General features: G+C 43.7%; 1 protein-coding gene across 7 annotated transcripts in view; it reads right to left on the minus strand.

The window, feature by feature from the left end:
- Window positions 1-17,172, minus strand: part of RREB1 (ras responsive element binding protein 1) — a 123,326-nt gene that overhangs the window by 17,651 nt on the left and 88,503 nt on the right. For all 7 annotated transcript variants that reach the window (XM_085220259.1, XM_085220255.1, XM_085220257.1 and 4 more), the window contains 2 exons: window positions 8,647-8,836; window positions 4,971-7,710 (listed from right to left, as the gene is read on the minus strand). In XM_085220259.1, the coding sequence (XP_085076385.1) occupies window positions 4,971-7,710; window positions 8,647-8,836 (2,930 nt within the window). The remainder of the gene's footprint in view (window positions 1-4,970; window positions 7,711-8,646; window positions 8,837-17,172) is intronic.

Raw genomic sequence — 17,172 nt, forward strand, 5'->3', positions numbered from 1 at the left:
GATGGAGGAGGAGATTGTGAGGATGGTTACAAGTCAAAGGAGACCAGCTCCTGTCACACCTTTTCCCTCACATCCAAACCCCCTGAACACACACACATACAATGCCCCAGACTCACAGCCTTTCTTCGATACGACACTGTGGGTACTTCCCTCACTTTCATCTGCCACAAGTTGCTTCGGTTCTAATTAACACCTCAGCCTGAACGAGGCACTCCCCACATCTTGCAGATACATTTCACTTCAGTTATTTCTTTCTCCTCACTGTGTCAGCGCAACATTTTAGAAGCATCAAGACACTGATTTTTGTAGGCTTTCAAGTTACTCACTTTTTCTTTTTAGATGCCTGCTAAATCAACCAGAAATTTATGGCTACAAACACCACTTTCTGCACTTTTATTTGGCTTCTTTCACAATGCAAATACAAAACAGAACTTCAAAGTTCAGCAGAAATCTTTTTGCTTCACGATAGCCTAATTCTTTTCACATTTCTTTTCAAGCATGCAATGACAGGATTAGCTGGGGATTAATTGCTTGAAACTCAACCTGCATCTCAGGTCACAATTTTCTCATATCTTCAGATTTTAAAGCTTTTCTATCAACCAAATATTTGTCATACAGACCAGTATCTACAACAGATAAGATCTTTTTTCCACACAAACATCCTATTTGGAGGTCTCAAAACTCAAACAAAAATCCTGCTTACTGCACAAACTTCAATTTCCCTACCCCAAGTTACAGTCCTATTCCCAAAAAGAAACTGCACTGCTTTACACAAATGCCACCTTCTCATATACTTTTTATATAATTTATATAATTCAAACAAGCAGTATTCCTTGCTTCCCATACTGTCCCTCAAAGGCACCTGCTCTTCAGATAAAACATGCTTACTCACTGGAGGGTCACCCAGGCAGTTATAGTTTAAACACAAATTTATTTATTTATTTATTTATTTATCTCCATATGAGTGATCGTGGCTTAAAATACATCTGCAGCTGTGTATTGACTCAGAACTGACTGCAAAACTCAGCAGCACAGCAAGACTATTTGAGGCTGGACATCTCATGGAAGCCAGTCATTTGAACAGACTCTCTTTTGAAATAAAAGGTCATCTAAGCAAGCATAGTACATCAAAAGAGCATTGCTTAATTAATGTATCTCGTGCCGTTGTTGTAGCAGTTGAAGCACATTACTGCCATGGTGAGGACCAACTCTGCAAAGTAAAGATGTCTACAGTTCCACTGACTCAAGTCATACAAACAAGGAATAAAACCCCTTCCAACTCTTTTTTACAACTTGCATCCACCTATCAATAGGAAACACCCAGCTTCACAGGTTAGGCATAACTGTATTCTTCTAACTAATTAATTTCTGTTGCTTAAAGATATCTTCCCGTCCATTTAATTTCCGTGATATTCTGAATGCTTGACAAGCAACAGCTTATCTGCAAAAAATAAAATAAAATAACCACTCACACACACATTAAAAAAAAAACAAAACAACTAACCAAAAACAAAAGCAAATCGCACAGAAAAAAACAAAACCAAAGAAGAACCACCATTGCCACTGCATCTCACCTTTTACGAACAGTAATGCTGGGCCAAATATGATTTGGTAGTATATCTCTGAGGGAGAACACCCTCAAGTGATTCTCTGCAAACACATCTAGGTTATCTGTACTAATGGCCGCAGACCATTATTTTCATTTTGTATAGAACCCCGTTTGATTCATGTACTATAAAGGGAGAAAAACTAACTGCATCATCTGCAGGGCACATCTTCTTTGCTGCTCTGAGAATGAAAAAAGTCAAGAGCTGGAGAGAAGAGCAAGAAAGAAAGGTAAACTGAGTTGAACATAGAAAATTAAATAAGACAACATCAAGAGAAAGAAAGTATGAAAAGCAAGTGTTCAAGCATGTTCAAACAAAACACAGGTACAGTGCTAAACACTATTTAAAAGCAAACTGTGCCAAATTCCCAGAGCCCCACTTGTGAGCTTTGCATTACAATAAAAACCAATGAAGAAGATGTATACTTCCCAGGGAAATGCTTCTGAAGTAAAAAACACATAGCAGTGTTGAGGCAAGACTGAGCAACACAAAGGCTTTTATCAGAGGCTTTTGGCTGCGTGAAGGATATGGGTTACTCATAGCACGTGCGTTTGTGCCCTTTCACAAAAAACAAAAATAATCTTGACAGCTCTTCATGTTGAAATTCTACTGAACATGAAAGATACGCTTGCAAAGTTCTTTTCATAACTGTAAACGGACAGAGGTTTAAAACTGGTAGTATCTATACCATTTAAATGCTCAAAATGAAGTGTACCTTTTCCTCAGCCAGACACATTTTCCCATGACCAATTTTCATACTATAAGTGGATGGAAAAGAGCTAGTTGCACACTTTGCTCAGGTGACTGCACTAGTCTTCTGATAGCAGTGTACTATACTACAGTGATCTAGGAGCATGGTCAGCTTCACTGCCATGATTCTATGAAACCTTCTCTGGGAAGCCTAGTCTAGCATCTGATTTAGTGCCTGGCAACCCTGCCCATGGCAGGGGAGCTGGAACTAGATGATCTTGGAGGTCCTTTCCAGTCCAAGCCATTCCCCGATTCACTACAGACCAGATTCCCAACGCAGACAGTTTGGGAGCAGAACACCCCTCTCATGCACGTGGGCTTATCTTCGTCTCTTCTCTTCCGAGTCACAGAGCAGCCACCAAGTTCAGACAGAAAATTCCCTTTTTCTCTATACAATAAGATCAGAGATCAAAATCTTTCCTTGCCTCCTTTTAAAAAGCAAGTCTAACTAACAAGTCACTGCCTGTGTGATAGGTGGGGACAGAAGTGTGTTGCACTACAACACTGTAGATGTCTCCACCAGAAACCTGTGCAGGATACAAACCCAGCAAACTGCTACATCACACAGCTGACAGATTTTGCCCCTGCCACCAGCACCTGAGAGCCAACACAGTAACACAGGGCCCATTCCATCCCAGAGCATCCTAGCAGATCCCAGTGCACCTTAGCACTTTCTTTGGAAACACCTTCCCAGGCTAAACTTCCTCTGTCTTCCCATCTTACCTTCCCCTTTCCTCTCCTGTAAGCTGTATGTACATTGCTGTCAGAGGGGAGCTGCTGTGGACTCTCAGCTGAGAAACAGAGAACCAGTGTCACCTGAAAGGAGGTGATCCAAGGCCCAAACCTGATGAAGCGTGATTCTCCAGCGCCAAGTCTCCCTCCATACTGCTTTAATCATGATTAGAAAGAGCTCTCAGTATGAGCAATGCCAGAGTGCAACGCCCTGAATCTCATCAGTGCCACTATTGTGGCATCACCGAAGTCCTGGACCTGCACTGAGGACACAACCTAGCTCCTGCTGCAGTGGTTTGTTTTCCCTGTGGGTACAGCAGTGCAGGCCTTCTAAAGGATGGCATCCCCTCCCAAGCCCAGCAATGGCAGGGGAGACAGGTTTTACCAGAAGTGCATTTTCCTGTCTTCATTAAGGGTTTACAGCAGTACTGCTACCTTGGAAGCCTGACATCAATAAGCAGGTCAACCCCCTCAGTCTGGGCAAAGCCTCTCTTTATTGTTTTCTGTCTCATGAAAAGTTCCTCAGTAACTATATATTATTTTTGGAGGGCAGGGTGTTAGAAAACAATTGAAATGAATAAAGAGCTCTCCTTCACCGCTGAAAGCACACTGTACGCTTAATAAGATGATAGAACTTGAGCTGTGCACACCAGAAAACAATAGCCTCACTGTTGCACGGATACCTTCAAGTTACGTCCTCGTGTCACCCAGAGCAAACTGTAAGAGGAACTGCTCTGCAACTCAGATTCCCTACAAACCTCTTAGCTAACTCTTTACCTCTTCAGGGTTCCCCTTTAGTATTGAAATGGATCTTGTGCTTCATGAACTCTTCATTCTTTAAAAATAAATAAATAAACAAATCTCTTATGAGGCTGTACTCAATTCCCAGAAATTTCTTACAAATCTTCCTGACTTTTTACATCAGGGGTTGAGACTGCATAATGAGGAGAATGATATTAACAACTACCACTGACCTAAAAGTGAGCAAAAGAAGTAGAGTTTCTTCCTTCCCAACTCCAAGCAGGGTAAGAACTTACTAATTATTACAGCGTGAGTGGAAAAAGGAGTTCACTTCAGACTGACACAGCAATCAGTGAAGCCCTTCCTTCCCAATGAAGAATGAAAAAGAACCTCAAACTTAGAGTAAATCTTGCCCCTCAGTTCCTCTTTTGGTTTATCCCTGGTTTGAGGTTACTTGCAGAGTGGCACGATATTAAAGGTTCCATATATAACTGCATGCCTCGGGGCATGAGCCCACCTTTAGTTGTCTAACACTAAGAAGAAACATTTCCTAGAGGGAAACTACTACTACGTAATGCTCAGGATGCTATTTCTCACATCCTCCTTCTTTCTGTCAAACAAAAGCCATCACAAGAAAAAAAAATGCTAAATGCTACATTATTTTCTTTCACTGACACAGTTTTACACTTATTTGCTCTCATTGTTATGGCATATTTTTATCATTACTGAAGTTGACAAACTGTCCCTGGAAGAATCCAAACAAACCATGTAAGGCAGAACGAAATATTCAACACATGTTCACTGTCAAGATGAGACAGAAATAATAGAAAACCAGAAACCAAGTTCTTTTTCCATGTATGCTAAGTTACGCCACTGAATTCAAATGGGTTTTAGCAGCTTAAATTGCCCTCTTGATACTCAAAGTCACAGAGATTACTCCATTACTAAAAAAATTTAACACCACCACAATGCAACAGCAACAGCTGAGGCTTTACAGAAAAAAAAAAAAGAAAAAGATTCGGACATCAGAGGGAAGATGAGAAAGGAAGATTCCAGCATGGGGAGACTTTGCTTTCAGGTGCCTTCAGCGAGGAAAATACTCAGGTACTACAATCCACTTGAAGGACAAGGCACTCTTACCTGTGTGAGTGAGCATGTGCCGCTGTAGGGAACTTGCCCACGAAAAGGCTCGAGGACAGTAAGGACAGGAGATTTTTTGTGGGCAGTCTGAGTAAGTGTTCCTCTTTCCTCTCAGCAGCTTATCTTCAGCAGTTTCCTTCTCATCCTCACTTGTTCCATTTTGGCCACTTTCTTCTTTGAAATTGTCAGTGGACTGTAGAAACGGGCTAAATTTATTAGTGTCTGTAGTAGCCAGCATCTTCTCTATGCTGGCAAACTCCCCGCTTGATTCCAGATCCACACCACTGCTCAGTTTAGGTTTGTTTTTTGTTCCTTTCTTTCTACCCCTTTTCTTAGTCAACCCAGTGTCAGCAATGGGAGACGGCTCGGGATCACAGGCCTGAGTCAGGTCACTGGGAAGGCTGGAGTCTCTCTGAATGGCGGTCACGATTGTCATTTTTGCTTTGGCATTCCCTGATTTGTCGCACCCAGTGGAGCTGCTCGCTGCCTTGGGACTGGCATCTGCAGCCTCCGTTTTCAGCAAAGCAGGAGCAGAAGACACAGATGAAATGATCTGTGCAATGGAAGCCAGCGGTGGCAGCTCTTTAGTTACTGGAGGCTTTGGCAAGAGAGGTTGCGGTGATGGTTTAGGCCTCAAGGGTCTCAGCAAGGCAGAATTGCCAAGGAGAGCTGGGGAAATGATTGGGACAGTCAAATGCAATGAACCCTTCAGTGGCTGGGGATGTCCGACAGCCCTGTTTTTCTCTGAGTTCCCATTGGCACCAAAGCCCAGAGGACACTGCTGACAGTTATAGGCATTATCAATGATCACAGAAGAAGCCAGCTCTTGATTCCTGGCCTCACCTGGGATATCATTATCCCTCTTCAGGACTTTGGGGATGGACAGATCAATGGGCTCCATGGAACAGTCATAGAAGGACAGGGGAGAAGAGACAAACAGATTCTCCTGCTTCACTTGCACAGCACTCAGGTTTTTGCTCTTCTGAGAGAAATCCAATGGCTCATCAAAATCCATCGGGAAGTTGCCCGTAGGTTCAAGTTTGATGGGAACATGAGATGGTGTCCCAGGCAAGAAGCCATTCTGTGGCTCTAGGAAAGGTGTGATGGGCTTGCAGTCCATGTAAGTGCTGTCTTCCAATAAAGGAGCATCTGCATGGCTCTCCTGAGCGCTGCAGTCCACCACCAGGATGTAATTCTCAATATCCCTTTCCTGCACATGCAAATGCTGCTTCAGGATATGGTGAATGCAGTTCCTCTTGGCTGAAAAGGCTGTGCCACACTCCTTGCACTCAAACGGCTTCTTCTTCTGGCAGCCACTGTGAGTCCTCATGTGGATGCGGAGGGCCCGATAATGCTTCAGATCCTCACCACACAACTTGCACACAGTGTCTGGGGAACAGAAGGCATCCACCATTTCTGCAGCATTGCTGGTGACATACTCAATGTTCTTCTCTATATCCTTCCTGGTCACTTTGAGGTGCTTCTTTCGCAGGTGCCTCTCACAGTTGGCTTTAACTGTGAATGGGTAGTGGCAGATTTTACAAATGTAAGGCCTCTCCCCACTGTGTGTCCGCAGGTGCCGGATCAGCGCCGCCTTGTCAGCTGCAATGTAGTCACAGATGTTACACTGGTATGGGGAAATACCCAAGTGAGAACGGATATGAGCTCTCAGGACACCAGAGAAGGCAAACACCTGGTCACAGAAACGGCAGGGGTACAAGACTTTCCTCATTGTTGGGGCTTTCTTGTTTGCTGCCCCTGCAATGATGGCTTTGAGGTCCCCTTCTGTCACCTCTTGCTTGATCTTCGCTTCCATATTCAGAGGCAGGAGAGCTTCAATAATGCTGTCCTGCTCCAGTTGTGTCTTCATCTCGTGCTGAGTTAAAGGCTCTACTTTGGGTTGGAGAAGCAACTGCGAGGAAGGACTTGATTTGGCTCCTGGCTGGGAGAGGTGAGAGTTGGAGGAGGTCTCCACCGAGTTCTTGATCAGCCTTAGAGGAGGTGGTGGGAGGCTTGGGCTAATGCAGCCGGGGGAGGCTTGCTGGGCACTGATAAGAGGAGGAGGTGTAGAAGTTGCGACAACTGTTCGGGGCGTTACCAAAGGCTTTGGCTTCAGTGGTGGCATATGCTTGAAAATGGACTGCACGGGGACAGAAGGTGCCTTAGAAAGTGGAGGAAGACTGATTTGAGGAGGAGCGGAAGAAGCCATCTTCAAGATCTGCTGAATGTCTGCCAACTCAATTGCAGATTCATTGGAGATGGGTTTTACCACAATACTGCTGTCAGGCTGGATGATAAAACCCTTCTGGAAAGGCTGCAGCGAGAGGAGCTTTATGTTCTCCTTCGTAGGTGGGAGGACTGAAAATGGCCCTCCCATAGAGGCAGCTTCCAGAGGAGAGAGGCTGAGCAGGCCAGTGCTGCCGGGTTCCTGAGGTAGGTTACTCTTCAGTGCTCTGAGCCGCATTTCTTGGACCTCGTCTTGTGTATCGTCCTCCTGCTTGACAGGTTTGATGTCTTTGGTGTACTGTAGGCCCAAGGATGCCATGAAGGCTTTCTGGTCTGGGTTCTCACTGGGTAGGGATGTGGACTGTAGCTTGTGCTTGTCTCTTCCCTGATCCATCACGTGAGTTTCTGTGTGCAGTTTGAGCGCTGAAAGCATGGGGAATGCCTTGTTACACGTCTCACAAATAAACCGATGGAATTCACTGATGCACCTTCGCAAATTTGTTTCACACCAGACCTGCAAGACATGCAAAAACATTTAGAATAGACACCCCCAACTGGCAAAGCAATCACATATTACTGCACAACTAAACCACTTCACTCTCTCTTCTTCTGGAGTTTAGAGAAGCCCTTCAGCCACCTAAGTGGTGTATCTAGATTAGGGGCTCACTCTCCAGAAGTTCTTTTCTACAGAGGCAAATTTCTTCAGAGAGTTATTCAGGCTCTAAAATACTTTTCCACTCTAATCTGCCCTTCCAGAAACCTCTCTCTGTTCATGGACAGGACAGGAGCCTCGGAGGACTACCCAGCTAACTTCAGTAAGATGGGTAGTAAGACTACCTCCTTCGGCTCTTTTACTACAAAGAAACTACAAGGAAAAAAAAAAGCATCTAAGAAGGGTAAACAACAACAACAACAAAAAACCAAAAATATCATCCCTCAAAATCAAAGTAATAAAATGCAGAGGCAAAACCAGTCAGACTTTTGATTAGGGAGTCTGATTACATTTATTCTTCCAAGAAAAATATTATGCTCACAAATAGATTTTATACCTGAAAACAATTGTGAATCCAAATACCATATTTAAATATTTAAATGCTACGCAGGTAGCATTAGATGTGGAATTGTCTGAGGAAGGCTGGGAAGGAGGGGCATGGATCTAACACTGTCAACATTTTTGTTTAAAATAATTTTATAGATCTTCACACCTGAAACTAAAAAAGGCCAAGTGTTCTTTGGAAAAGGGAAAAAGAAAAAAGCAGAAAGGGCTAGGGAAAGGGAGGAGAAGAATGAAAAATAGGAAAAGGAAGTGTCTGAATCCTATGCAAACAGTAGTAATATGGGCTCCACAAAATATTCTATGCCTTGTCTCTGGCAGATCAAATCTTTCAATACATTCAGAAGATACACGCTGTATCAGAGAGTACCTTAAGCTCCTAAGAACAAAACGTACCTGAGAAATGCGGGGAAACTTCCTACAGGAGAAGTCTGTGAATCCCAAGTCGTGGAAGCCTGCTGGAATTGAAGGGTTGTTCTGAATGAAAGGCTTTCCAGTGGGATCTCTGGGAAGCTGCTTATGGATAACTGCATTATGGCGCAGTAAGCCCCGATGAGTACGAAAGGTAATACAACAGATGTCACACCTGGAAAGGAAAAGAATAAAATAAAAATGAATTACTGTCTGCTGCAAGCATAAGGACTAGCATTCTTCTCACATTAGGCCAGCCTCCTTCCCCTCGCCTCATGATACTAAGAATCTGCTAAATGCAGAGCAAAGTCCTGGCATGTCAAAAATCTATCATCACAGAAAGGCCATTTCAATCACAGCCACTTTCTACCAGTTTCTGGTGGTTAAGTTCACCAGAAGTTCAAAGAATATAGAAATGAATGTCACACGTGAACAGACAGGTAAAAGAAGCTGAGACTGCAGATTTCTGACAACCTTCCCATTGTCCAAGTACTTCAATGGTTTCATACAATTTTATTTTCCTGATTCTTCACTAAAAAGTGCTATTAAGATAATGACTTTAAAAACAAACAAAAAAAAAACATCAGCAACAAGGAAAGGTTAAATCAGACCTACATAGCACACAGCTGCAAATGTATAGATAACACCTTTTTAACTACAGCTTAAGACGTGCTACTGCCCACCACTCAAACACCTGTGTATGAATTTTTCTCCAAATGTTTATACTGCACTGCTTTTCCATAAACTTCCACTGATTCTTCACTAAGCTGTTATGAGAAATATACTTTCTTTAAAAGAAAAAAGACTGCTCCTTGGAGGGGAAAAGGTCAGGAGGAAGATCTGAAACAGGCTCAACACTTCTGACATTCTGACACTTATATACCTCCTTCACAGCCAGCGTGCCTTCTGAAAAATGCAGAAGCAACAACTCTTCTGATCCACAACTTGGGGCTATGATTTGTTTTATTTCAGTTCTATTCCCAAATTCGGGCAATCATAGATTTATGTACAGCAGACTAGCTTTAAGACAATCAAAGGTGCTGGAAATGGAGCTAAGCTACAGGTGGTAAGGAGTACACAGCAACACTTGGCCAACATGTCAACAATGTTATCGCCTTTTAAATATCTGCTGTTTGAGCTCTGCACTAGGACAGATTATATCCACTCTGAATCCAACAAATGACACACAGTTTCACTCAAAATGGTTCCTTATGGTTACAGCTCCAGCTTGTAACCAAAACACAAGTTTTTCAGAAGCCACTAGCAGAGAATGTGAAGCAGACAGTTGTTGAGAGCATTATCTGCACTTGGAGTTCTTCACATCTCCCCATGCTGTCTTTGCCCTCCCATCGAGGAAAAGGACATGTGCCTACTCATTAAAAAAACATCCTGCAATTAGAAATGACTTCTGACAAAATCCTGAAACAACCCCCTCCCTGTCCTGTCACTAACAAACTCCCATTGTTGTTCTTATTATCACTACATAAACTTCCACAGACCCTTTTTATTCCCTGAAAATGAAGAGATAACCAAGTCACTCACAGAACAATTGGACTCACAGTCTCTGAGTGGTGAAAGAAACAAGTGTGAAGTATATGTACCACTGCCTGTGTTATCATGGTACCCAGAAGGCTGAGGCATAAATATTATGCACTGGAGGTTTAATCTGTTTTATCTCCCCTGTCAATTCACTTGCATCCTACCTTTATAATTACTGCCAGCATAGTGCTGGCATTCCATTAAATAGAGAACTGCAGCCATTTACAAAGCGAGTGTTTACTTAAAGAGATCTGCTAAATGTGACAACCGGCTCTGGTGGAGCGAGGGAATGCCGATGCAGAGCGCTCCTCCAGCATCAGGATTTGCGGCACTCTTCCAGCTCACTTGGCAGTACCTATCTGTGATGCATAGCTTTCATCTTGGGTGAAAACAAAAACACTCAACCACCAAAACCACTGGGGGAAGGAGGGCATTACAGGCTTAAAACAGTCACCTCCAGAACTTGCAAGATACTGAAACAAATGCTCTTTCAGAGGCGATGAAAAAGCTTGGTGTGAAAGCCAGCAGTGCTTCTGGCACACTCCTCCTGGTATCTCAGCACATGGACAGCGAGGGCTCGCAGGCCTGGCTGCTCTGTGAAGGCATGCAGATCCTCACCCTCTCCTCGGCTGCCCCGAGGCAGCTCTGGGAGTCCCCAGTGTGCCTGACCTCCCTGGGACAGCAACAAAATTCAATGGCTGTGTCTCCTCATGTTTGACAGGGCAGAGAAAGCCGCTGCTGACAGGACTGCAAGGCCACAAAGACAGCCAGGATCTGCTCCGTACCCCTGGGATTTGGGCTAAGCAAGCCATAGAACCATAGCACGGTTTGGGTTGGAAGGAATCTTAAAGTCCATTCAGTTCCAGCCCCCTGCTGTGGGCCAGGCTGCCCCCACCAGCTCAGGCTGCCCAGAGCCCCATCCAGTCTGGCCTTGGGTGCCTCCAGGGCTGGGGCATCAAAGCTTCTCTGGGCAGACTGTGCCAGTGCCTCTTATGTCTCACGTATCTCACATTCCTCTACCCTCTCACATCCACCAGTTGTGTGACAGATTGATTTTAAGCACTGGTTTATTTGGGGCTCCTACCAAAAGCTTGAAACAAAACCTTTCAGGGCAGAGACCCGTGTGAAAGTCCTTCGTGGTATACCTGTATCAACTGTTATGCCCCAGGAGAGTAAAAATCTGCAATGTAAAAATGGTGTTTTCATGCAAAAGGAACCTCTCTCCCTCCTCCCCTAAAACAAAACTCCTAATAAAAGGCATTATGCCCCTTCTCTCTTGTATAATGCATAGAATTAAGCAATCTCCCGTGTTTTTCTCAAGCAACAACAAAAATCTGGAAAAGGATTAAACTCTTTTACCATTTGGTCAAACCCAAGCTCCCGGCTGAATAAAGAAACACCCAGGTAAGTCAGGCCTGTCAGGGAATGTCAGTGCGCTGCTTCAGCTCAGCGCCTCCAGTGGGGCTGCAGCTTTCAAGACACAGCCCATTCACACATTTTTTTTCTCCTGTTATTAAATTACCTTCCCTGCATCTCAACTACTAAGGGAACTCAGGTTTCTTGGGTTCAAATACAATGAGTGTAGCTGATATAGATATGGATATGTACCACCTCCAAGGAAAACTCAGGGCTACGGAGCTTCAAAACTAGTTAAGGCAATCATTGTGTGGCACTGACTAACATGTGTTAATTTAAAATAGAGCATGCTGCCATGTGAAATAAAGCATTAACTGACAGTCTTAATTGTTTTGTTTTTTTTTTTTTAAGAAAATTGATCTGCCAGTTTTGACATCAGTACTATTTTCCATCTTTAAACAATAGCAATACTTACAATGCTTTTAAGTTCAGAAACACAGCAAGAAGCAAAAGAGAAAGGAATCTCACATAATACGAACATCTTTTCATCTTGCTTGAATTTCTTTCTAAAAATGTAATATTAATCTAGAAAGTCCAAAAAAACCAGCATATCAAGTGAGGCAGCTGAGCCATGTGGTAATACTTTGCTCGTGATGAGCTTAAAGACAAAACAAAACAAATCCTCTCTCCTTGAAGTTTCACAAGTCTGTCCCAGCGTAGTGCCAAGTCAAACAGGGATGATGTGACTGCACAGAGCTGAGATGGGAACAGATTCTGAGGAGAACAGGCAGAGCAATAGCTCAACACCTGAGCACAGATAAAAGCACTGTGATTGCAAGGTAAGTTTCCAAATGTAGCAAATAAAAGCTGCTGTGTTATCACATGATTGCTAGTCTTGGCTACTGCTCTCCATTCTTCTGTAAATATGATTACAGAACAGACAGAAGAAAGCCATTTGGTTCTAAAAAGTTCATTGTAAGCAAAAATGGAAAAACTGCTGTTAGCAGCTTTGACTGCTTTACATTGAGCACCCTTCTCAGTAGTTCTGTATGTAAAGGAGTCACTCACACCTGTACAAAGCCAGTTCAGCACTAGAGCTCTGGCTTGCTGGCAGAGGTGCACAGAACAAGTAGGTGAGAAAACAGAACTGCTAAAACACAAAAGTAGAATCCATGCAATGGCAGTACAAAGACCAGGCTGACCTCAGAGCTCAGTCTGCCTATCACATATGTGAATTTAATTGTTACTAAAGAGCTCTGAGGAGAAGGACCTGGGTGTCCTGGTGGACAACAGGTTGGCCATGAGCCAGCAGTGTGCCTTTGTGGCCAAGAAGGCCAATGGCATCCTGGGGTTTATTAAATAGAGCGTGGCCAGCAGGTCGAAGGAGGTAATCCTTCCCCTTGACTCTGCCCTGGTGAGGCCACATCTGGAGTACCGTGTTCAATTCTGGGCTCCTTGGTCCTAGAAAGACAGGATATTTTTTGAGAGAGTCCAATGGAGGGCTACAAAGATGATGAGGGGTCTGGAGCACCTCCCTTATAAGGAAAGGCTGAGAGACCTGGGGCTGTTAGGCCTGGAGGAGAAGGCTGAGAGGGGATCTCACCACATAAATACCTAAAATACAGGAGCCAAATGGATGAGACCAGGCTCTTTTCAGTGGTGTGCAGAGACAGGACCAGGATCAGCAGGCAAAAGCTGCAACACAGGAAGTTCCATACAAATATGAGAAAGAACTTCTTTGCTTTGAGGGTGATAGAGCACTGGAACAGGCTGCCCAGAGAGGCTGGGGAGTCTTTTCTAGAGGTATTCAAGACTCACTTGGATGTGCTCTTGTGTGACCTACTGTAGGGAACCTGCTTTAGCCAGGGGTAGGACTGGATGAACTCCATAGGTCCCTTCCACCTCCTATGATTGCGTAATACTACATCATTGCACTTCCAAGATCTCTATCTAAAAACACAGGATTAAAAAGCTTTATTTTAAAATAAGATGACTGAATGAAATCTGTAATGCTAGTTGGAATATAAAAGCATTTTAATATGCCTTAATAGACATTCTTTTGTACAGCTTGTTCAAGAGACAAGGCAGGATTTGCTACACTTATGACAAAAGGCTCCTACGCAAGAAAAGTTTACAGGAGTAGTGCTTGCTGCCTTGCATTACACTCCCCTCTCAGCCAACTTTTAGTTGACAGCAATAGAAATGATAACTTTTTTTTCTTTAAGATAAGAAAAAATATTTTGAAAAGGAAATGAAGAGCCAAATTTTAAGCAAAATTAATTGGCATTGATTTTGATTAAGGGTAATGCAGTCAAGTTGCAATGACTTTAATTTGATCCTTCCAAACTCCGTATTTTAGTAGTCAAGATTCAAAGGCCTAATATTTATATCCCATTATTCTTACCAAGAAATTCAACAAGCATTAGTTGGAAAAGGGAAAGTGGCATTTAGCATTCTTGTTCTCATCCACTTGATGCCATGTAAGAGCAGACCAAAACCCAAAGTTTTCACTCATGCAGCTCACTAACACTGTGCTGCACAAGTAAAACTCTTGTTAATTTCTGGGCATTAGCAAAAACAAAAAGAGTACTTTTTTGTTCTTTTCCTGGCTGTGCTCTTTAGCAATAGCCACAAACAGAAGGATGAAACATATCCTGAGACAGAACCCGTTAATACACGGTTAGGTTATTAAATCATCCAACTCCTCCCACTTAAATCCCTAATACATAGCCTACATAGATTTACACTCTTGTTGTTATTATTCTCCTTTCTGTCTCACATTAGCATGGGTTTCCTTATGAGCAAAGAAAATTCAATCCTGATCTAAAATCAGAACAAGCAGGCACCAGAGCAGGATGGGCACTTGCCTCCAGCTGACTTCTATCTGCTCCACAGATGAGAACAGCTCCCTAGCCTCAGCCCTGTTTGCACGTGAAAGACAAAAACAAGGAGATGGAGAAACAATCATTTTAAACAGAAGGGCATTCATCCCCTCTGAAGTAAAACTAGCAAGTTGCAGGAGTACTGCCCTTCAGGAAAGGATTTCTCAATCTCCCTCTCACTTGTTTGGGGCAAGGCAAAGGGAGGGAGATGACAGAGAGCAAATTGGTTTCTGCTCCTGTGTAACCCCACCCAAGACCAGATACTCATCTCTTTTTGGACGAAAAACCCTTTCTGGCCTCCACACCCTGGGCCCTGAGAAATAACATCCAACAGCTGCACTTATCTCCCCCACTTGCTGCAGATGAGTGGTGGAAAAGCAGAAGTATTGTGGGCGCTGCTCCTGCCTTCCCTGGGGATCCCTGCAGGTCTCCTGGGCACCACACCCCGAGGGTTCTGTGGCTTTCTGATCTCCCCCTAACCAAGCACCTCCTCCTTCTGCCAGCACTAAACAAACCTCACAGGAGCCCAGTCTCTGCTTTGTTCCACTTTGTTGCCAGTGTGCCTGCTCTTTCATCCTCGGCTGTAGCCAAGGCTGAAGCGGCCCTAGCAAACCTTCTATTTATAGGGAGATGCACAATGCCATGTGCATTCCTGCAGCCATGCTTTGGTCCGGGCGGGGAAAGTAGCATGGAGGGTTGATACAAGCCAGGGTGCTGCTGTGCTTCAGAAATGTGTCACTGAGCTGCAGAGCCAGCATCAGTCCTGGTGTGTTGTAACTCCTGCTATCAGAGCACCTAGAGTGAAACTGACCAACGCATGGCTCAATGGCACAAGCAATGGCACAAGCCGTTCTTGGTACAAACCTCCACCTGCAGCTTTATTTTTTTTACCTTCTTCATTTTTAAGCAATGAAAATCAGAAAAGAGCTCACTTTTCCTAACACTGTAATGAACTGCATGCACTAACAACTCAACAGTGCTGTTTTAATATCTCAGCCCCAGTGGAAGAGGAGCTTACTCTACCATTTGTTTCAACAGAATAAGCATATAACTAAGAATAAATAAAGGGAAATTGGAGATGGCCCACCCTTGCACAAAGTAGTTCATTTTTTTCATAATGGCTTTTCCATTTAATAAAGGTGAAAGCTTGGAAAACCAGAAGTGTCAAGAAAGTAGCTGGACAGAATCAGAGTGAGAGCTGAAGATCAACATACAGAAGAATGAAGGGTGCACAAACAGGGCAGGTGTACCTTGAAAAAAGAAGCCTGCAGAGTGCAGTCCTTTGTAGCTACCAAAATTCCAGGCTGTGCAGATACAGAATAAAAGTTATTTGTACATACAAACTCAAATGAGTTTTCTGGTATTCTTTTTGGGGGAAAGAAAAGGAAAGTTCTTCCTGTCTGCTAGCCATTTCTCAAAAGCAAAAGAACAAAAAGACCTATAAATGCCTATCAAGTTTTCTTTAAAAAATAAAAAAATAAAAAAATAAAAAATAAAAAAATAAAAAAAATCACTGCCTTTCACCAAGTAACATAAGAAGAAACATATCTACAGGCACACACCTATCCTACAGCCATCTACTGATGACAGAAGAGTACACAAATAGGTGCAGCCCAATCTGGATGGAACATACTTGCCCTTATCTGCATTCACAGGTAAACTATGCTCAGCACGCAGACATGGCTGTTAACACAAGCAGCAGCACCCAGTACTTTGACAGAGCGTGTGTATAAACATACCCTGGACACCAGGATCAGACAGGCATGCTAATAACCCGTTTTGGCTCAGCCCTCTTTCCCTCCTGCATTCCCTTTTACGAGAAGCTTTCCTCTGCAGTTGGGCTTTGCATTTTACCCACTTTCTATTTCGGTACCCGAGCTAAGATATTCAGTGCCATGTGACACACCACACAGCTCTGCTTGAGAGCCTCACTCCCTGTGTCCATTCACTATCTGGTATTTTTACCTGCCTGCTCCTGACTCCCAGCCTTCTTACACAATGAGCTCCCTCAGTGAGCTGACCACTTCTAGGATGGAGTTGATTTGTGCTGCTCTTCTGATGATCTCTCTTTTCTCTCTTCTGATTTCTCTTTTCTGAACAGAAATTTCAGAAAGTACTTAACATGCAGTTCTGGTTTGCTTTTGCAAGTCAGCACAGAGTCAGATGCTCAGCCCACTGATTTTACTTCCCTATTTTATTGGCTTAGTAAAAGATGCAATCCAGCTTTCTTGATGTCCTCTCCTCTGCCCTATGGGCATCGAGAGCTGTATTGTACCACAGCATATTTTTGGTCCCAGCATTTACCAGAGCTGGATTTCAGTGCTAGCAGCTGGCTCATGGAATTGCTCCTACACTGAACATACTACCAACTGTGATCAGGATTCACTTCCCAGTTTGTATTAACCAAACACCAAGCAAGCAGTTGAGCAGTTGAGCACACGTAACAGGGGAGTCGGCCCAGGCTGCACTGCCATACAACTAACTGACCCTTGTGCACCTCTGTCTTTGGCTGCAAGAAGTTTGGTAGAAGGTACTCTGTCAGTACTTGGTAACTCCAGCAGATGACCCTAGAGCAATGACTAAGAAGGGAAGCATCAGGGCTAGAGTGTGCCAAAACCAAAGGTCAAAGAGTACACAGGCATGCCTGTGCTGGAGTGCTTTCACTCTCCCCCCATACTCAACAGTCGTGTAGGATACAACAACCTCAGCATTAACCGCCTGCACTGAAAGAAGA

Source organism: Meleagris gallopavo, chromosome 3, assembly GCF_905368555.1.
Source record: "Meleagris gallopavo chromosome 3, MGAL_WU_HG_1.1, whole genome shotgun sequence".
NCBI classification, from domain to species: Eukaryota; Metazoa; Chordata; class Aves; order Galliformes; family Phasianidae; genus Meleagris; species Meleagris gallopavo.